We start from the raw sequence: 23,601 nt of genomic DNA on the forward strand, positions 1-23,601 counted from the left end.
TCTCCATTACTAACAATCCCTTTCCCCCCAAACCCAGTAGTGGGATTAGGATGTTAATTGGGTTGTTACATTTGTGGCGTAAAAATAAAACTTTATTCTTATATCCTTCCTTTATAGAAAGGGATTATCAGTAATAAGGTCTAACAGTTTCATTGTTAGCATTATATTCATCTTGCTACTGCAACCGAAGTTTTAAATGAATGGTAATGGAATGGTAACCCCGTCTGTGTTATCGGCATACACTGGCATGGCACCAGTGAGGGATCATAGATGAGGATGAAGTAAAGACAGGCTCATGGCGACGAATTTGGCAATAATTAATCACGATGGTTTCTTAGAGGAACTCGAGGGTTTTGGGAGGTCGACCTCTACGCGGTCGTATATCGATAGCACAGGTGGATTACTATTTAATTATCACTCACAAAAAAATACTTGAACTCTGATGCGGGCATAAAAGATATAGATAATGCGATAATATAATTTTTATATTTTAATTATGGCAATAACAACGTTTCAGTTATTAACAACTGGACGCGAAAGTCACAAAAAAGCTGTTACTTCTATCGGTGTACCTACCAATAAAAAGATAAAAAGTATAGTAAAACGTTCTATCTATAGCACAGGCATTTCTGTGATCTATAGTTAAATTAGTTTTTGACAGTTTATGGCTGCCATATTTATTTTATGGTGTCGTTAGTCACTCTCACATGTTTAATAAAAGCCGTTAAGCTATTTAGGCTATACGTTGCGGCAATAGATCCGGACATAAATAAGTACAACAACGAAAAAATATTATGCTTTGGAACTACGAGTATGTTAAAGTAATATAGGAAGATTACAATATTTCATTTGATTGTAATACTGTATTTTTAGGGGATGGTTAAAACCCAAACAGGATTAGCTAGGAGGAAATCCTTTCCCCCTAATGAGGGGGATTAGTAATGCGTAATACCCTATCGTGATCGATCCCCGTGGTAACTACTGGAAACCATTATGCTAAATTCCAGGTATATTTATTACGATGGGATAAATGATCTGTTAGCGCAGGCTGGGTTACTATTCCATTACGACCAAGTAACACTTTTTATACAACTTTGAAAGGCAAACAAGCTGACGGCCCACCTGATGGAAAGTGGTAACCGTCGCCTATAGTCATGAGCAGTACCATAGACATAACAGAGTTTAATGTTTCGCCCAGGATACCCCCTTATGCGTTGCCATTCCTGAGGACTCAGGTGTTATTCCTCTGTACCCAGTAAATTCACGCCATATCCCACCCTTCAAATCGAAACATACAAGCCATGCAAACACAACTGCTTCACGGTTGAAACACGAATGGGACAGAGGTACCCAAGCAATCGACTTTTGTACAAAGTCTCCCTCTCTTTTTTAATGATATTTTGAGCGTGTATCCACAATTAGATGTATTTGTCTCCAACTTGCTGGAGTTACGTCAGATGACCACAGAGTGTTTATATTCAGTTATTTAAAATATAAATGTTATTTCTATTATTGTTATGTAGTTATATTGTATTTAACTTTATTAATATTTTTCTTTTAATAAAAGTTATAAAGTATATGTTATTGTCTTAGTGCTTTCTTGGATGAACGCATTCGAAGACTGTAAAGCTCAATTAGTTGATCAAATAAATAAATAAATTATCATTCATAAAAAAAAAATACCTTCACTTTACTTATCCCTCACTGGTATTCCACCAGCGTAAACCAATATTGTATATAACTACCAATTTTCATACATTCAAATATAAAACATTATGCGGTACTGACCATACAAACAGAGGCTCGAAGAACTGCAGCACGATCACGAACCCAAGGGTGACCAGTATGAGACCTAAGTTGAGGAGCAGCATCAGGCAACACATGCCCTTCACGTTCGGGCAAAAAGGGTTCGGAGCCGCCATCGCGTCTACCTTCACACCAGCCTGAAATATTTTTATACAATTATTATAAATTATTAAACTAAATTTCAAAAACGGTCATTTGACGACGCTTGGTAGGTTTAGTGTTAAATTTGTTTTGTTAGAGGAGTTATATGGTGTAATTACACCGTATCTATGTATTTATGCCAATTCTCTCTAATGGTAAGTAGATAGGATTGAGATTACCTTTCTTGAAACTTTGGATCTGTGGGTAGATGCGACAGAGGGCGCCACCGCGCTCCTGTACGAATACACGCTGCGCGGCGCTCGCGACTGTCGACTGTGGATAAAATAATTATTTATTAAAAAATATGTTAAGATATATAACTAATTAGTTTGTAATTAATTCAGCAGAAAAATAGCAACTAGCACAAATAAAAAAATAAATAGAAAAAAGAATTCAACCAATGAAAAATAACAGAAAAATACGTAAAAAGGTAACACAAAATAATGTTCACGACTATAACTCTTAATGGAATAGTCAGAGGTATTCATTCTCAATTAGCATCGTGGTGTAATAAAGTTGACACATCCCTTTGTTTTTAATTCTATTTTTTTTTTATATTTGGTTCCAGCATAGAATAGGCCACCCTTTCCTTTCCCGTGGATGTCGTAAGAGCCGACTAACGGAGAGCGAGAGGGATAGGCAGCAGCATCCCCCTTAAAACATCTCTAAAGCCAATTCGTCTGCCAAGCGTGGCAACTACTGACAGAATCCTCCAAGGAGAAGGCTTAATATTCTCGTCAAGAAATTTATCTAGCGCAGTGTGGTGTCATGTGAATTGGAGCCTGCCTTATTTCCAGTCGCGTTTAATAATAATTTCACTTATTTACACGTAGGTAATGCGTGACGCATCCGACACGACGAAGGCAGTCTGTCAGTAGGGTTGCCAATTTTTTAAGGGAACAGTGTTCTTTCTTGTAAGTACAGGATAAACTGGAAAAATGAATAAACTTGAAACTTATATTTTAAATTAGTTCAAGCTATGTTAGCTGAACTTAAATAAAATAAAGCGCTTTAAAAAGTATACCAATAGCACAGTAAAGGCATAAGTACTTTCTTTTTACATTGTTTCCATATTTGTCACTTCTTTATTCTTATATATTTGTTTGAAATAAACGACAACACTGTCTTTACATCTTTTTACACAATCGTGTATTTGTTTTTATAATAACCAAATAAATAGAGGATAATTGTATTGATTGTACAAATATTCCTGTGTTTAAGTAATATTTTAAAGTAATATTCTTTCGTTCTTGTAATCTGGAATTGCATTCCGAACTAGGTGGTAGTTTCATAAAAAAATGACTGTGCAAAAATTTTTTTTTTATACAACTTACAATGGCAAACAAGCTGACGGCCCACCTGATGGAAAGTGGTAACCGTCGCCTATAGACATGAACAGTACCATGGACATAACAGAGTATACCGTTTCGCCCATGATACCCCCCATGCGTTGCCATTCCTGAGGACTCAGGTGTTATTCATCTGTACCCAGTAAATTCACGCCATATCCCACCATTCAAACCGAAACACAGCCATGCAAACTCAACTGCTTCACGGCTGAAACACGAATGGGACAGAGGTACCCAAGCAATCGACTATGTACAAAGTCTCCCTCTGGTCTTATAATTACTTATTTATTAATTAACTTATAATTACTTATTTACTTTACTTGAAGAATTACGAGTAAGATTGAAATCTATAAAAAAAAAAACAGACTTCAATTTTGACAAAACCAATTATTTTATTTCAAAATTAAACTATTGAACCGATTTTGATAAAATTTCTGTGGGATCAATTTGTATGTATCCTTTTAGATAAAAAACAAAAATTGTAAATTGAACTAATTGAGTTGTGAGGTAACAAACATAAGCAAATACAACCGAATTGAGAATCCCCTTTTTTGAAGTCGGTTGAAAAAATATTCTTTTTGTCTTTAGAGAACAAATAGAATTTGTAGGTTCAGCTAGTCAAAGATAATATGGATTCATAATAATTAATAGTAAGGTAACAACCCTAGTGGCGACTAACGACGGGACATCTCACACTGGTTGGTGTCACGTGCATCACGACTGCATGGCATTCACACTATAACTTTACATTATATACCTATAGCATTGAAAATTAAATGAAAATGTAGGTACTTTTCAAGTTCCTAGGACCACAGGTAAATACCATCTTTTATCTATGGGTTACAATGTATTTCCTAATTTAGATTAATCAAAATACCTATTAATGTAAAGAGCCTATTAATGTAAAGAGAGATTAATATTTGATTATTTATTTAAACTTTATTGACCAATGAAATGTGGTACAAAAGGCGGACTTAATGCTATAGGTATTCTTTACCAGTTAACCTATAGGATATGTAGAGATATTTGATAAGCCATAATTTAGGTATAAGTGTAATTTATGGCATTTTTTTGGAAAAAAATAGTTAAATTTTCCCAACTCACACTATATGCATAAACATCGTAAAGGATTTTATCCATAACTTCGAAAAGTTTGTTTAATGATTCTGATAACTGATCTGATAATGATTCTGACTAACTCAAATGGGTCAGTTAGACTACATTGCTAGCAATCCCTTTCCCCTTGCATTTTATAATTTGAAGGAGATAAAAAACACCACTGTAAAGAACATCTTAAAATTCCTATCACTGACAGTAAACTTGAAAAAGGGCGAGCACTAATGATCATAGACGTCGCAGTGTTACAGGTTTTTCTGGCAGAAAAAGTCCGGTGGTTTGGTTTGATCATTTGGAGAGGATGGATGAAAGAAGAATTACGAAAGAGATTTATCGAGCAAGAATGAATGGAAATGTCGGTAGGGGCCGCCCTAGACGGACGTATGTTGACCAAATAGGCGACATGCTGAAGAAGGGCCAAATTAAAAGTACCCGTAACCGGCGAGCGTGTATGAAAAGATTGATGAATGTGGAAGAAGCGAAAGAGGTTTGTTCGAATCGAAGCATTTGGCGTTCCATTGTTTCTGCCTACCCTAATGGGAGACAGGCGTAACTGATATGTATGTATGTAAAAAGTCTGTCTCTCAATAATAATAATAATAATAGGTCTTAGTGCCTAAATAGCTTAATTAATCATTATGAAATTTGATATATTACGTACTATATAGGATGGAACAGAACAAAGGCTATTTTTTATAACAGCTAGTGTCATGATAAAAAAATCTACTAACGACTTCTAGTAAGAGTCATTAATGTCCAAATAAATCGATTGAAAATATTTCAAGAGGATGACAAACGCTTATTTTATGTTTGACAAGTCAGTTTGATCCTTTATGTTGCGAGAGAAATCGTTAAGTTCTTTTGTAAAGCACTTTTTATTATCCATCCTTTATAAGCTACCATTTAAATAGAAAGTTTTCAATCATGCGTTATATTTGACAAAAAATACCGGCTAACGAGCCACGAAGTCCTAGTCACCGTAATCTGTACAAATATTTACTGTCTATAAATAAGATGTCATGTCGCTGGTGCTGATAAAAAGACAAGTAAAAGCCCTTTTGAATAAACATTCCTGGTTGCCCTCACCATGGATCACGACTTCACTTACCTAATTTCTGTCGAACGTGGATACTTCTATTACTCTATGGTATATTTATTTTTTCATTGAATAATAAACAATTTTATCGTTTATTTAAAAAAATATAAATAAAAAAAATATTTTACATAATAAAATTTAACACTTCAAAGAAAAAAAAATATTTTACCGCATAGTAACCACAGAGTAATAGAAGTAGTATTATTCTATAATAAGTTTCTTTTTTCATATACTAATAGACAATTGTAATTTTTTACTTTATTTAAAAAATATATTAAGTAGAAAAATTTAAAAAAAAAAATGCTAACAATTCTAACAAACAAACAAAATATGTCAATTTTCGACTCAACATGAGTTGTTTAGAACAAAATATTCAGATTAATTATTCGCTAAAATGTACTCTCAAAATGTTGTTAATGATTTATTTATATTTTAGCTTGCATATAAAATTTAATTTCTCATATTAATAATGAGGATAGATAAATAGATAGGTAGACCATCAATATACAATTTAACATTCACGAACATACAATAAATGTAACGTAAAATTTATAATGTACACTAGTATTTAATCGTGTTTATACCAGTACTATATTGCATAGACATTTATTCGCGTAGTAAAGTCGGCGTCTTTTAATTTGGGTCAGTGTGTAAGTCATTGATACCCCGTACTTACTGGTTCTGTGACTCAGTTGCCATGTTTCCTATAAAATATACGCATATTATTCGTAAGTTTTGGGTTTAAAATTGTTTTTTTTTATACAACTTAGAATGGCAAACAAGCTGACGGCCCACTTGATGGAAAGTGGTAATCTTCGCCTATAGACATGAGCATAACAGTACCATGGATATAACAGAGTATACTGTTTCGCCCATGACGCATGGGGGATGCGTTGCCATTCCTGAGGACTTAAATGTTAATCTTTTGTACCTTGTAAATTCACGCCAAATTAATTTTCAGTGTAGAGTGTGCTCAATTTTTGTAGAGTGTGAAGTAATAAGTTGTTTTGTGATTGTTTCTGTTTATCCCAAGGGTGGATAGGCGTGTTATAGTAGATACTTATCAAGTATTACGACACACCCTCAACGGCGATCGGATCGGACCACCTAGCATGACGCTAGAAGGTACGCTACCGAGAAAGACACCTGGGTCGAGTCAGCATTTCAATTCCCGCAGCAAAATACCCATTTCCTTTATGTTTGATTTTATATAACTTCACTTACGGATCACACATCGATCTGAAGGCACTTATTATTGTAATAATTAATTTTAGAATTAAATTTAGTTATATTTATAAAATTGGTTTTTTTGGGTCTTCCGCCTTCAATAACTGGCGTGACAGATATGTATATATGTATGTGAAGTAATAACATACTGTGCGCCATTCCTTTTTATGAGGGGATTGTTTGTATGGGGATTAACAGTTCCATTACTGGTAATTATCATCATTATCGTATCAGCCGTTAACGGTCCACTGTCGAATATAGGTCTCCCCTATAGACTGTCATAAGGAACGAAGCTGTTCCTTATAGCAGTTTATTTTTGAGGGGATTTTACCAGTAGTTGCCACGCTTGGCAGGTGGGTTGGCAACCGCAGTGTGACTTTTGGTGATGTTTTAAGAGGGACGCTATTGTGCATTCCTCGATCAATAAGTTCCCTTAGTTTTTTTTTTTAATGAATGACAATGGTATTGTAACTCCGCTTGCATTAATAGCATACACCCAGTGGAGCACCAGTTAGGGATGATAGATGAGATGAAAAGGCAGATCAATTAATCCATCGTGATGAATACATCAGGAATTTAGCACGATGGTTTCAGAGTGAGAGTGTATTGCTAGCAATAGCATTGGTAGTCCCCATTGCTAATAATCCTTTAGTTCTCTTACGACACCCACGGGAAAGGATGATGTGGCCCATTTTATGCCGGGACCACACGGCGAACTGCTGGAAATATGTTGGATTAACTTATAGATAGTCTCTGTTCAATATCAATGTGGAAACTTTATGGTGAATATCATGGTGTCTGAACCGACTTAATTCTCACCTACAACCTCTAATTGTTACCCTGCTAGCGTAAAACCAGTAACGCCTAATACATTAGCATTCAATAAAATTTTACTACATTTCATCTCTAGGTCCTTGTAAGAGGCAACTAAGCGAATAAAGCACTACACATGTATATCAGAAGAGAATTCGAAATAAAATCTTATACCAATCCACATGGCCAGCGTAGTAATATTAGATAAATATCCTCCTGTTAAGGGAAGGGACCCATGCCCAGCAGTGGGACATGAATAGGCTATTATCGCATGATCACACGAAAACTGAAGAATGCACCAAAGTAAATGCACCATACAATAAAGTCAGTGTGACCGTGACAAATTCAGTTTACTTTCTACTGACGCCCTTGATTGCGGGGCGTGACGGTACCACTACCATTACTAGGTAATTTGGGATCCTGGGAACTTGGGATTTTTCGGTATTACTCAATTTGACGCCATGACTGTGCTCACTTTGATGCACCGCCCGCTCAAATACGTGGCTCGGTACTTCGGTCGTTTGTCTATAGGTTATAGTTTTTGTTGAGTACCTAATGGAGTTTTGGTGTATTTTCCTTTTTTCTTTCCTTTTTAAGTTACATGAAGTTATGTCAACAAAATCTTTTATCTGGTGAGAGTACAACATTAACGTAATGCTTTTCGAGTATTATTTGAAAGAGTTTATTGAGTATTATGAAATATATTTACAATTTGAACGTATGTATGTATTTGTTATTAGGTTAACAACAAATGTATAATGAGCTTAGACAATGAGTTAATATTCAAAATAAGAACGTTAATTTTTTTGTAGTTTATAATGAATATTGTAAAAGAAAAAGAAAAAAACATTAAGCGGCGGAAATAAATAAAAAAATTTAATTCAAATTACCAAGCAAGATAGTGTTCATTAGATATTGGCCGCATGTATTTTCTAAGATAATAAAAGGTTTTTAATTTTCCCAGATCAAATTAAATTTACTGAAGATTAGGCTGTATACGTTACTTCATTTGACTTTTCTATTGTGGATAAATTAATGCTACTACTTAAATTATCTATTGTCGCTTTCAGACAAATTACCAACGCGTACGTAGAAAAATTGTAAACAAGGAATAGAGTTTAAAGATTTTTTTTTTATAAATACGATACGGAATTCTCTAGATGCGAGTTCTACTAGCACAATCGATTTTTTAATAGATAATAGATTTATAGATAGACCGTTGTAAACATGCATTTTTGTATACGATGCATCGGTTTGTGTCAAATGAAATTAATTATATTCGGCATTAACATGAATACACAGTTTGATATATGTCTTGTTTCATATATATAGTTAATTTGGGTCTTTAACCTTACAAATAATACACGAACGCTCGTGTATGTGTTTTGTCACTGTCAAACGGATAGAATTTATGTGAATAGTTTATCTAATCTAATGACGCCCGCGCAGGTTTATCGGTTCTAACAACTATACGATTTACAGTAATTTTATGGTGTTTCGTCAACATATGGTATTTCAAATATCTTCACCGACTTCGGAGTGCTAAGCAAAACGATTGTTATTAGTATGCACGTTACGTATTATCTGCATATATTATGCATTCCGTTTCATTCGTGTTTTTGCAACCAAACTGTTGGGGTTGGATGCGTGTTTTGGTTTGAAGGGTTGATTGCATTTTAGGAATTTATTCAATTCGAATGAATGTCAATTGCAAGTGGCTAATGGATAATAATGGACATGACTTATGATGTACTTTGTGATATTTATAAAAATATCAGCTATTATTAAAAAAAATAACAGTATTTACCTACTACGTGAGTATGGGGCTTAAAAGGAATAAATCTTTTCGATAACAAAATAACTGTCAAAATTGATTCAACATTAATGAACGGATCACATCTTAATACACGAAAAGTATAAACATGTTGAGAACTTTCATCTCAGATCAAGAATATGCGGTCCTCCTTTATCACCATATCAGCCCTTAACTATCCATTGCTGAATAAAACCCTATTAGGCGGATTTGCCAGCAGTTGCCACGCTTGGCAGGAGTATTGGCAACCACTGTTAGGTCTTGGAGATGTTTTAAGAAGGGCGCTGTTGCCCATTCCTCGACTATTAAGCTCCCTTAGTTTTCATTTACGACACCCACGGGAAAGGAAGCGGTGGCCAATTCTATGCTGCTATCACACTGCTATATCTTCATTATGCAGTTAGTTGAAAGTTGGTACATATATCATAGTCACAATGTAAAATGCCCCGCAAAATTGTATGCGCAGAAACGTAGGAATGCTGTACCTATCAAGCTGTTGTGGTAACAAACACCATAGGTATTTCAACATGGTATACAACAAATTGTATGGAATACCGTATGACCCACAACGCAACTTGAATCCAGATTAGCTTAGGCCGGGGTCAATAAATCGCGGAGAAGTCTAGGTTCGATTCTCGCGCCGTCATTGTACTGCCGCGCGGTTTGGATGCTGGTTGACTTATTGTGACTTTCATGTTGTTTATTATTGACTAATATTTAGCTGCGACATTGTCCGCGTGACCGGGTTTTAAGTTAGTATGCAGGCTTAATTTTTTTTGTCGTTTTTCGACAGGTTTTCTTGGGAAAATGTTTAGGTTTCGTATGTTTGGGTAGAATAGTGTCTTAAAAGAATGCTAATAATTGCGACTTCACCCTGTATATACGATACTGTTTTATGTAGCATTAGCATTAATATTACGAGTATTAATTCTGTTCAGAACACAAAACTATAACATCATTTCATCATCATCATCTCAGCCATTATCCGTACACTGCTGAACATAGGCTTCCTTCACAGGTCATTGGGGGATTTTGCCACGCTTGGCAGGCGGGTTGGTAACCGCAATGAGTCTTTTGGTGATGTTTTAAGAAGGACGCTGCTGCCCATTCCTCGACCATAAGTTCCCTTAGTCCCCTCTAACGACACCTATGGAAAAGGAAGGGGTGATCAATTCTATACCGGGACCTACACGGCAACGTAACATTATTTAATATCTTTTTATTTGAAAATTGTGGATTTTTTAATATGTTTAAATTTATGATTATTTTTATGTGGCCATACTAAAATGAAATTGTCATATGGCAAGTTTTCGTACTCGTCTGTTCCCAATTCTGTCCGTCAAGTTGTACACCGTATAAAATTAATTTCAATAAATTATTTTCCATAAAATTTCCCAACGGACCTATTGTTTCCCCAATAGCCTGTTGTGTGGTCCTTCGAGCCGGATATGAACCAGCCATCTACGGATCATAAAAAACTTCAAAGCTTACTTATTATTTTCCTAATGTCTATGAAAAAATAAAACGTGCGGATCTAATCTTTAATTACAATTTACGAAGCGTCATAGAATTAATAATACCTATACAAATATGATTTACCTACTTCTTTAACTATAATTTTATTGATGTTGTTTAACATGTTCTTCTGTATTTATTGTAAACAATGTATATTTTTAATGTAAACACATATGTAATGCAGTTAAAAATGATAAAATAAATAAAATAAAATAAGCATGTACGGAGGAGTGTAATTACGTATAATATTTACTTGATGTGTGTCGTTGCATTAGTTGCTTTAAAAGTGGTTAATGATACCTATTTAGGTCGAAAAAAGGGACTTTATGAAATTAATCGAAATATAGTATGTTCTTAAAAAAAAAAAACAAAAAATCTTCTTCATTTAAAAAAGTTAAAAATATTAGGAGGTTGAAATTCTTTAGACATTCTTCAAAAGGGGGGTAAAGAGGTTCCTTCAGGGTCGGCAACGCGCGCGTAATACCTCTGGTATTGCAGGCGTTCATAGGCTACGGTAACCGCTTACCATCAGGTGGACTGTATGCTTGTTTGCCACCTCAGTGGTATAAAAAAAAAAGACATTTTCAACTCGTATTACTTTGTGAAAAATGTCTAGTTTCACATAATACTTTATGAAAATATTAAAGTGCCAATATTTTTGATTTTTTTTCCTTAAGGTCTTCTTAGTCTTGTATATTTTGATTAATGGTATCAGAACTTTCTCCAATTTTTTTTTATGCAACTTCGAATTTCAAACAAGCCGACGGCCCACCTGATGGAAAGTGGTAACCGTCGCCTATAGACATGAGCAGTACCATGGACATAACAGAGTATACTGTTTCGCCCATGATACCCCCATGCGTTGCCATTCCTGAGGACTCAGATGTTATTCCTCTGTACCCTGTAAATTCACACCATATCTCACCCTTCAAACCGAAACACAGCCATGCAAACACAACTGCTTCACGGTTGAAACACGAATGGGTCAGAGGTACCCAAGCAATCGACTTTTGTACAAAGTCTCCCTCTGGTAAAACTTTCTCCAATGAATTCTATATGCTAACTTCTTAGAGGTCAGAAATCAATAGAATTCAATAGAGTACTAGTTCACCTACATAGTTCGAAAGCGTTTAGGTGCAGAGATAAATTACAAACATTTATAGACAGGCAAAAGAACGTAAACCCCGTTACGATAATGGCGTCTCCGATAATATGAGTTGTAAACATACAATCAAACTTGATTCGCGATGACTCCAATATGCATTCGCGATGAGTCATGTGCTGCAACGATTGCACTCGGTATGGGCAATTTGCCATCAATCTAGCCGTTTAATGAGAAGGTTTTGTTTGTGATTATGTTGGGTGCAGACGGGCGGTTCGTATTGTACGTTTCAAATTTGAATATTATAAAAGTATTTACAAAAAATTTGCTCTAGTCTTAATGAAATAAAAATATGTATGAAAGCAGCATTACAAGTAAGACAAAGATGCAACAATGGAAGTATGGGACCATTCTCAACTTCGATTATTAAAACTAATAAAGAAATCAGATCAGCGTTGGTTTGAAAATATAACACAACCTGCAAAAAAAAATGAGTTCGAAATGTGTTCCTTAATTTTTAAAATAAATTCTTGTGGTAGTTTATGGGTGAGATTTGTATCTATTCAACAATAGACAACATGATGAAACAAGTTTATTTCCCAAGTAAAGTAGGTATAAAAACCAATAACTACAAAAAGGAGGTCCTCCTGTTTTGAATTCGGTTGATTATTGTCACTTCAAATGATATTAATTAAAAAACACATCTATGTAAAACAACCATTTAAAGCAAATAAACGAATAAATTAATTGAAATGTTGCTAATGAAATACCTATTTGTAACATGCGTATGCACATGTCACAAATAGACGGTTGAAACGTAGCGTTTTATTAAAAACGCTACGTTTCAACCGTCCGTCTAGTCGATACATGGACGCATGGCGTCTTGTAATTCGACACGTTTCGAGATCCGTTGTCTGAATTAGTGAAATCGTCAGGATTTAGCGAGACGAACTTGTAACGGTGCCCCGCCCGTGATACACGCTTTGAAGGTGGCCGCAATTAGGTGTGCATCTATCTATCATCAGGGGGAGACTTTGTGCCAAAGTCGTTTATTTGGGTATCTCTGTTCCATTAGTGTTTTTGCCGTGAAGGATGGGTTATGGCAGAGAAATTCCAGGTTTCACTTCCATCCTTTATAGGATAACAGAGCGATAAAAAGCTTCAAATAAACATTACATTGACTAAACAATATTTATTTTATTTACTTCTATAAAATTTTGTTAAATACTTTTTAGTATAGAGAGTGTTTTAAATTATTTTTATAGAAAGACTGTATTTTTGTAATAAGTAAATAGAAATAATTGGCAATGAATAATACGTACCCACATTTTTTTTTCATTAAATTATAAGGTTCTTACGGACAGATAGACATATACGTTAGATTTGTGTTAGAAACAAAATATATAAACATAGAAAACAGCTGAAATATCGAAAATAAAACACAGTCTAAAATTTTATAAATAATCCCGGACGGATATCAGTTTCAAAGAGAATTATTTTGGTTTTATTATATACGTACAGGTAATAAAAGAAACTGGTTTTGAAAATAAATTATTCGCAGCAAAGAGAGATCTTATCAATTCTTACGTTATGAACTATATATTATATACTGTGATGCCCATGGGACTTCCATGCGTTGCTATTCCTGAGGACTGAGGTAGTATGCATCTGTACTCTGCCATATCCCACTCTTTAAATAGAAACACTGCCATGCAAGTACATCTGATTCACGGTATAAACACGAATGGGATAGAGGTACCCAAGCAGACGACTTATTTTTATGAATACTGTTACTAACGATATACGAACTATACTTGTAGTCTACAATTAAGTATACAGGCGGAAAACAATATCATATGCATCTTTTTAATATTTGGTATTTTTACCAGAGGGAGACTTTGTACAAAAGTCAATTGCTTGGGTACTTCCGTCCCATTCGTGTTTCAACCGTGAAGCAGTTGTGTTTACATGGCTGTGTTTCGGTTTGAAGGGTGGGATATGGCGTGAATTTACTGGGTACAGAGGAATAACACCTGAGTCCTCAGGAATGGCAACGCATGGGAGGTATCATGGACGAAACAGTATACTCTGTTATGTCCATGGTACTGCTCATGTCTATAGGCGACGGTTACCACTTTTCAACAGGTGGGCCGTCAGCTTGTTTGCTATTCTAAGTAGTATAAAAAAAAAATGTATCTATCTCGTAGGGTTCAGCCTGCGTTTGCAATGTAAGCGCAAAAAATGTGTCTATTTATGATATCACATTAGAAACCTCTAAAATTATCAGTGTTTCTCTACAATATTGTGCATGTATTATACATACAAACCTTCCTCTTGAATCATTCTATCTACTAAAAAAGCACCGCATCAAAATCCGTTGCGTAGTTTCAAAGATCTAAGCATACATAGAGAGAGACATCGGGAAGTGACTTTCTATAATGCAGTGATCATGTCAATAGTCTTACCTCATTTCGGAGGGTGGACGGTAGGCGGCACTGGTGACGTACACGTCAGAACCGGAGTCGGCGCGAGGTGAGCCGTTCGGGTGGGACCGTCGACCGTTCCGGTGATCACCGTTCCGATGATCACCGTTCCGGTGGTCGCCGTTTCGGTGTTCACCGGAAGGTGATCGGGTTCTCTCGTCCATTGTCTGAAATAATGGCTTTGGGTCAGTGGATACCTACACTTAGGGGCGGTCGAAATTGTTCTAAGTCCTGGAACGTTGTAAAACCAAAGTTGACCCTCTCGAGAAACTTTATTTTTATGTGCGTATAAAAGTGATAATATTGCGACATCGAAGTCCTTAGCCCATAGTACCATTAAGAGCTGAACTATACTCTAACTATGATTTAATTTACTTCTGTGACATTTTTACTTCATCACTAATGATCACGTGCATCAAATTGAAACATTTGAAAATATTTATAATAAAATAATAATAAAAAAAAAACTAATTAGGTATTATGTTCACTTGTTCTCTCTACCCTTCAAATACACCTACGGCCAAAAAATAAAAAAAAAAGCAGACGAATTGAGAACTTGCTCAAATGTCTTCACTTTTGCTTAAAAAATATTAGATCCGACGCGTAAACTACTGCAATGCGCTATAGAGTTATTCCAGAATTTCCCATTATGAATAAATACCCAATATAAATTCACAGTGCATTTTCTCGCAGGAGCCGTCTCTGGCGCCATTGGTTTCAAATCCACGATTCTTCAAGAATATATGCGAGGTCCTTATGCTAAATAACCTTTAGATTATAAATATTTAAAGAGCTTAGCAATCTGTATATAGTTTTAACTGTGCCCTCGTGTCTACATCTTTATCTGTGAAACCACAGTTTCATTTTCAGTATATATATATATATATATATATATATATATATATATATATATATATATATATATATATATATATATATATATATATATATATATATATATATATATATATAAATGTAAATTTCATAGTAATCGGCCTTTACCTATTAATAAACAAACTGTAAACAATCTATAACAAACAAACAAACTTACATTCAAATTTTTTATATTAGTAAGAATTTATTTTTTGAACTTATTATCAATATAATCAATACTGTCGATAGTATTGCATACCGAGTCGATTATAATCGAATGAATAGCGTAAAATCTTCTTTTTTTTCTAATTCCAATTTCAAATTGTTATTGTCCTTACACTATCGATTACATCGATATTATATATTAATTAACGATTGATTCAGGCCGCACTATTGCACGCCATTCGCGGTAGTTTTCGATAGTCGTTACTCCATGAATACCACGCTAAGTTTAGCTGAACAATAATCAATTTACTGCCATTTAATTTGCAATAAAGATGTGTTATGATTGGGCACTTTATGTTGCTGTTTCCATTGAGGTCGTGTTATACGCGTGGAAATACCTAACAATACTATTTCAATACATGTGTACACATTAAATTAATGCGGCAATGCGTAAGAGCTTAATTCTAAATGGAAGTTTCTTTGAGTATACTACATACATTAGTCGTGTCACAGATAATATACTACAGTCTTGGCATAAAATAGGCTACGACTAAGGTAGGGCGAGGGATGGACAGCGACGTTCCTCTTAAAACATCTCTAAAAGCCTAACTGCGGTTGCCAATCCGTCTGCCAAGCAACTACTTGCATAACCCCCTAAGGGGGAGGTTTATGTTCAGCAGTGGACAGTTAAAGGCTGATATGGTGACGATGATGCTACATTCATACAGCCCTCGCTTATTTCAATAGTAATAATATATTGTGAATGCAGAAGTTTGTGAGAATGGATGTATCATAAATTAATTTCACAATATTTTTGACTTTCATTATTAATTACATATTTAGTTTATGTTGGTCTCTAGAATAAAGATTTCCCTGTGATTTTTTTTTTATAGAACGGTTTAGAGAAATGGTGCTTCAGTATTGACCGCGTTGTCTAATTATCGTTTAATTTATTTGTATTTTATTTTATTTGGGAAACAAAAAGTACAATTAACAGACAAAATAATACATAATAAACATTCAGTAAGAAATAAAGTTACCATTAGGATTACTAGAGGGAGACTTCGTACAAAAGTCGTTTGCTTAGGCACCTCTGTCACATTCGTGTTTCTACTGTGAAGCAGTTGTGTTTGCATGGCTGTGTTTCGGTTTGAAGGGTGGAAAATGGCAGTAATTTTACAGGGTACAGAGGAATAACATCTGAGTCCTCAGGAATGGCAACGCATGGGGGGTGTCATGGGCGAAACAGTATACTCTGTTATGTCTATGGTACTGCTCATGTCTATATGTATATCATGTCAAATAAATACACAATAAATACATATTACTGTATATACATATACTGTATATAAATACCAATAATGTATCTGTTTGACTTATTCGTATGACATAAATTGAGATCGTGAATTACATTTGCCGCAGTTAGCGGAATTGGCATTCCAAGAGATATGACCGTATTGCCATATTAATCGGTGTCTACAGACGGACAGGAAACGAGTGATGTATGGCCGAAATAAATCGACATCTGTTTTCACAGCGAGGAATGTGCGCCGTTTATATTTTACACTACGTAGTTTGTGTTATGTTATTTAAAACTATTACTGTGGGTAGGTACTGTTTTAATGTTACGCGCAAATTTATTTGGGACGATAATGAACAATAATAAATTTTTATTTCTCTTAAATATCTACTTTTTGAAATGGTACTACTAATGTAGTAAATTATGTCGTAGAATAGGCCATCCTTTCCTTTCCCGTGCATATCATAAGAACAGAAATAAGGGAGCTTATGGTGGAGAGTTTTTTTTTTGATGGGTGAAAATGGAATGGTAACCCCGTCTGTGCTAACGGAATACGCCAGCGGAGCACCAGTGAAGGGTGATATATGAGAATGAAAACAGGCCAGTTAGCCCATCATGATGAATTCATCAGGAATTAACCATGATAATTTCCAGGGGAAACCCCTGGTTGGGTATATTGCTAGCAATGGGATTCTCAGTCTTCATCACTAACAATCCCTTCCCTTTTCAAATTCAAATTCAAATTCAAATTCAAAAATCATTTATTCATGTAGGACATTTTAGCCGCTTATGAACGTCAAATTTTTACATTATAATTTTATATTTTCCCTACCGTCCAGTTCGGTATATAGATCCAATTGAGAAGAACTGGCAAGAAACTCAATTGAATTACTTTTTTTTTTAAAGCCAGTTTATTTACAATGTATATTTATATAGGTGTCTATGTCTAACATTAAATGAAAATTCAGTGCATGAACAACTATTGCCATGCACACTCGTCATTCAAGTAATCGTTTAGTGAGTAATAGGCTTTGCTCAGTAAATATGATTTAACAGATGTTTTGAATTTATTTAAGGGTAATTCCAACATATCCTTTGGTATCTTATTGTAAATTTTTATACCTATTCCCATAAAAGACCTATTAACTTTTTCTAAACGATACTTGGGGACAGCAAGTTTGTCTTTAAATCTAGTATTAATATTATGAATATTGCTGTTTTTTGGAAATAAGTCAAGATTTTTATGAACATATAGAATATTTGAATATATAAATTGAGAAGCAACGGTGAGAATATTTGCCTCTTTGAATTTCTCTCTTAATGAGTCACGACTCTTCATACAGTAGATCGCTCGAACGGCACGTTTTTGTAATATGAATATATTCTTAATATCTGCCGCTTTTCCTCATAGTAATATTCCATAAGAGAGTAAACTATGAAAATAACTAAAATAGACTAATCTAACAGTATCAGTATCAGTGTACTGTCTAACTTTACGCACGGCAAAAGCTGCTGAACTTAGTTTCGCTGCAAGGCTTTGAATTTGTGCACCCCATTGTGTTTTATTATCTAGTGTGATTCCTAGAAAGACAGTAGATTCTATAAATTCGAGAGATTCGTCATTTAATTTAATATTGCAATTAGTATTAAAACTTTTAGATAGAGAGAAATTAACACATTTTGTTTTTTTAGCGTTTAACATAAGATTGTTAGTTGTAAACCAGTGCAGGAGACGCCGCAAAGCACTATTTACATCGTCATAATTATTAGTCATTCTATTAACTTTAAAAATCAATGAAGTATCGTCTGCAAACAATACTATGCCGCATCTATCCTGCATGGCATATGGGAGATCATTAATGTAAACTAGGAATAAAAATGGACCGAGAATAGATCCTTGAGGTACACCCATTTGCACAAGTGACCCGTCAGACGTAGCGTTGCTAATCTTCACTTTCTGTATTCTATCAGATAGATAAGATTTTATTAAATTTAAAGCATTGTCTTTGACGCCATAAAAAGCAAGTTTTTTTAGCAATGTATTATGATCAACGCAATCAAAAGCCTTAGAAAGGTCAACAGGTTTTATGGTGGAGGGTAAGGTAGTAGCGTTCCTCTTAAAACATCACCAAAAGTCAAGCGTGGCAACTACTGGCAAAACCCCACTTATGGGGAGGGAGGCTATGTCCAGCAGTGGATAGTTAACGGTTGATACAACAATATAGTAAAATTGACAGACGATGTCTGTAAATTAGAGATATTTAATAAAAATTTATATGAAGGGGTTTAATAAGATAAATAGAGTCCAAAAGCAATCATTTTTAGAAATTTTGTCTGTTTCCCTTTATGTTTGATTCGGTACCACGTAAAAAGTACTACAACAAATTAGATGCAGTTTTCACAGTTGTTTTTGAAGGTGTAACTTAAATTATGGTGTATATTTTATCTTGATACGCCATCTAGGAGTAGTTTTTATTATTATTTCAGCCGTTCCCCATAAAGGGAGTTTTGCCAGTAGTTGTCACGCTTGGCAGGCGGGTTGGCAACCGCAGTTAGGCTTTTACATATGTTATAAGAGGGACGCCGCTGCCCATCCCTCTACCATATGGTCCCTTAGTCGCCTCTTACGACACGGGAAAGGAAGGGGCGGTCCATTCTATGCCGGGACTCACACGGCGAGAAGTGTTTTATATCATTGCTTTTCCTACTTCTGAAGTCCACGTGTACGAAGCAGCGTGCGAAAAATCAGTGGTAAATAAACTTAATTGATCACTAATTGATATTTATATCCATTTTTGTATACATTTAGATTGTTTGTTTAGATCTGACCACGTCAGTCAAATGTTGTTTAACACATATTTTTCCAAAACAAAACAAAGTGTGGCATTTTTCAAGAGTGCTAGTAATAACTAAGTACGGTAATCCTATTTACATGAACATTGACAAATCTTGATTTATAACACAAATTCACTCATATCAGAATACAAAAGTTTTATTGTTTTTGGCGAAGCGTTTGTAATTCACATACCCTTAAATTACCGTTACACAGATGCAATAATCTATTAAATTAATATTAACTTACCGTATATTCAGATAATGTCCTTTCAGAAGGAGCTCGGTGGCTGTCATTTTCGTCTCTGGATGATGCTCTAGGCAAATATCCACCAGACGACGGTGAGTCTACGCCAGATCTGTGCGTAGCCACATAGTGGTTATTTTTTATTTTGTGCGCCATCTTTATTTTCTACAACCCTAAGTAACACTCACGGACATTTTCAAATATCGAATCAACTCGGCGCCGTTGCCCGTGACATTATGTTTTTTTTTTACTTTTTTTTCTTTTTAATCAGTACGATGTTTCGGCGTGTGGCCAGTATTAATGTCTAATCAGTCATCGTTCGTTCCAATTTCAATTTGTTTTTCAATGATTGGATCTTGATTTCCACTAGAATCTGGTGCAACTATTCTTTGTAGGTTACCAGTACAACGTGGATCTGTAACAAAGGAATAAACTGGTTAGCTTTATGGAATTTTATTGTTTATTTGACCTTTCTTTCGGCCAACCTTCAATTTATACATTAATTTTGTGGTCATAGATTCTGACCTATTCGATTCAATCAGCCGATCAAAATTGGAATGTGAGTTATAATTTTAGAATGATTACCGATAACACATAGAGAGTAAAAGCTAAATAAGGTTGCTTTCACTGTAGGTACCTACCTATTTGGAAATAAAGATGCCCTGTAATGATCATTCGAATGGTTCATATTCTTATCATTAATCGATTCTACTGTTTCCGTATAATGAAATCGTGATCTGATGGAATTGAACAAAAACTGACTGACATATCAGGGTTGCTATAATTAAGAACAATAGTTGAAACATTTAGGTCACAGAGTAAGTACATCAAGCATTGTATACTGTTATATGTATATATATTTTCTTTAATGAAATTAGCGTCATATTTTAAAAAAACATTTGTTGAATATGTAATCAAGCTATTAATTATAGTTTTTAAAGAATATATTTTTGTATAAATAAATTGATAACTCCCTTCTTTATAAAAACTGAGACTTCCTACAAACCTATTTTAGCCACTGAACTGTTTTGTCACTTTTTTCAAATTGAAGATTTTGCCCAAAAGAACAAGACAAAACACTTCAATAACTAAAATAGGTTTCTGAGATGTATATAATTTTTATGAATAAGTAGGTAAGCTGCTAAATAATAATATATACTGTATCAAGTTATTATTAGAAACTAGCTTTTATCTGCGACTGCGTCCGCGTGATTGAGATAAAAACTAGCCTATATCCTTCTCCATCTCATACAGAAGATATATACTAAATATCATTGTGATTGGGTGAACCGTTAAGCCGTTGTAAGGTAACAAACAAACAAACTCATTTTTAAACGGTTTTTTCACATTTATAATATTAGTAAGGATAGTAAGAATTCATTATTCTGTGTCTGATTGGAGATAAACGGACAGAAAAATAAGTTTTATCTTAATTCAAATTGTTAAACGGCCAGTAATCCCATAAAAATATGTTCAAACTCGCTTAAGGGATAAAATTTTATTATATTATATCAGATCAAATTTCAAAACCATAGATAAATCATTTAGTTATAAAGCATAGATCATATACGTCTAAATGGAGTGTCTCCCCAGAAATGCATCGACAAAACGGCCCAACTTTTCTTCGGAATCTTGTAATCTTTTATCACATAAACCATCATTATGTTTATATTTATTATATTGCAACACTATCAGACTTTATAAAAATAAAGGGTTAGCAAAAATTTTATGAATAGTTTTTGACAACTACTTATCTACTATATTATCTAGATTGAGTATTACACCCTTATCTATAAAAACTATAACCTTTATAAAACTTTTTTAACTATTATACTTTTTGTCACTTTCTTTCAAATTAGGAATTTAGCATAAAAGAAAGAGATAAAACAGTTTAATTACTAAAATAGGTTTATAAGAGATTTGACGATTTTATGATTATGGGAGTTATATAATATATTCAGACATAATTTGGGAATTTTTTTAATACATTTACTTACAACACTAAATAAATGCGTTTTGTTTTGATTTCAAAAATATCTAGTTAGTCAAATGTCAAATTAGCTGACTAAATTCTGACATGATTTTGATACTCGATGCTCTATCTATATAATGTAAGCACTAGATATTTTAGTCGTTTATCTTTTTAGATATACAGGACAGCACATTAAATGGTATTTTGTTTTTTCGTACGTCATTTGATATTTTTCGCTCCATCTACAGTATACGATCTATAAAAAAACACTGAATATACCTGTCGCTTACCTTTCTAGATGTAGGGTACAGTAACATTTAATTTCGGGAAAAGAAGTTGTCACTTACGTGGTCTAATAGCCTCATTACTGGCAATAATGTCAGGTCGACCTCCTCGTGGTTCTTCCTGGAAACCATCTTGATAAATTCTTGTTGAATCACGATGGGTTAATTGACCCTTTTACATCCTCACCTATCATATTACACTAATGTCTCGCCTGCGTATCAGTATACGCAGGCGGGGTTACCATTCTATTTTCATTCCATAAAAAAGTACCATGTAATAAATAAATGGATTCAGTTTTTGGGACGTTTTTTGACTCGATGCTCCATCTACAAATATATGATCTATGGAAATCACTGAATATTTCTCTCGCTTATCTCTTTAGATATACATTACAACAACATCATATTAAATTGTATTCCGAGTAAAGTCAAGCTTTAATTAGCTTTAAAATTAATAGAAAACGTGGCGACGGCTTCCGTCGTGATAGTTCGAGAAACGGGCCGGCGTCTTGGGTGGTGTGCGGCGTTTTATTACTGTTTACATTTATTTATTCACTGTCCACTTTTATTCTTGTTACTTTGTAATTAAATTCAAAATTGGAAAGGATTGTTGCACGGCACAATGTTTAAACAATTTGAAGGTTCTTAAAAAATAAATAAAAAAGAAAAATATACATGTAAACTGAATTACATATATGTTTTTTTTTTAATACCGTCCAGTTTGGAATGCAGTTCCAGATTTTTTTTTATTTGTAATGCGGTTATGTCGCCTGTTCTAAACCGATTTTGAGAATACTTTTTGAAGGTAGGGTTTGCTTCCATATTGGTTTCGTATTAATTTTGAATTTGCTATTTTATGAATAATTTTGTTTTCGTCAATTTAATGTAAGCGAGTTTTGATGATTTTTTTTTATAATCGGAAGAATCAGTTCCGTAGTAATTTAAGACGGTAAATGCCACTTCCTGTTACGTGAGCTGTCAGTTTGTTATTAAGATATATGAGTAAACATTATAAAGAGGAAAGATTTGATTGTTTATTTGTTTGTTTGTAACGGATAAACTATTTTAACTATTTTATTTAGAATTGCGAGATATTAGTTAATTTAAAATATTTGCCCGATATTTAATATATTTAAATTCCTGTAAATATATTTTAAATTCCTGTCTGCTGATAAAATACCTATTGCATAGTGTAAGTACATAAAATTCTTTAGCTACTACTAGAACCTTGAACGGTATTCGATAACATTGTCCATTACTTGTACCCTTAATCCTTTAATAATAAAGGCTAAATTCCATCGATAAATCAATGAGATAATTCTGTAAACTCCACATAAAACAATGGCAACAATAGCGTGTCGATCGTCGGAATCGATTATTGTGACGCAAGGTATCGCGCACTCGATTCGATTTATATCGAATAGGTACTAAACTATTTACGATATGCTAAATCGCTTGTTACGTTAC

The 23,601-nt window shown here is 34.2% G+C and overlaps 1 protein-coding gene across 1 annotated transcript; it reads right to left on the reverse strand.

The window, feature by feature from the left end:
- Positions 1–1,736: 1,736 nt before the first annotated feature.
- LOC116413454 (uncharacterized) lies at positions 1,737–20,330 on the reverse strand. The gene is made up of 4 exons (XM_052897884.1): positions 19,882–20,330; positions 14,444–14,628; positions 2,127–2,220; positions 1,737–1,943 (listed from the first exon to the last, which is right to left on the reverse strand). The coding sequence occupies exons 1-4, from the start codon at positions 20,032–20,034 to the stop codon at positions 1,752–1,754; spliced, it is 624 nt and encodes a 207-aa protein (XP_052753844.1). The 5' UTR covers positions 20,035–20,330; the 3' UTR covers positions 1,737–1,751.
- Positions 20,331–23,601: the final 3,271 nt, after the last annotated feature.

Source organism: Galleria mellonella, unplaced genomic scaffold (genome assembly GCF_026898425.1).
Source record: "Galleria mellonella isolate WM207_F2 unplaced genomic scaffold, CSIRO_AGI_GalMel_v1 utg1188, whole genome shotgun sequence".
Classification (NCBI taxonomy): domain Eukaryota; kingdom Metazoa; phylum Arthropoda; class Insecta; order Lepidoptera; family Pyralidae; genus Galleria; species Galleria mellonella.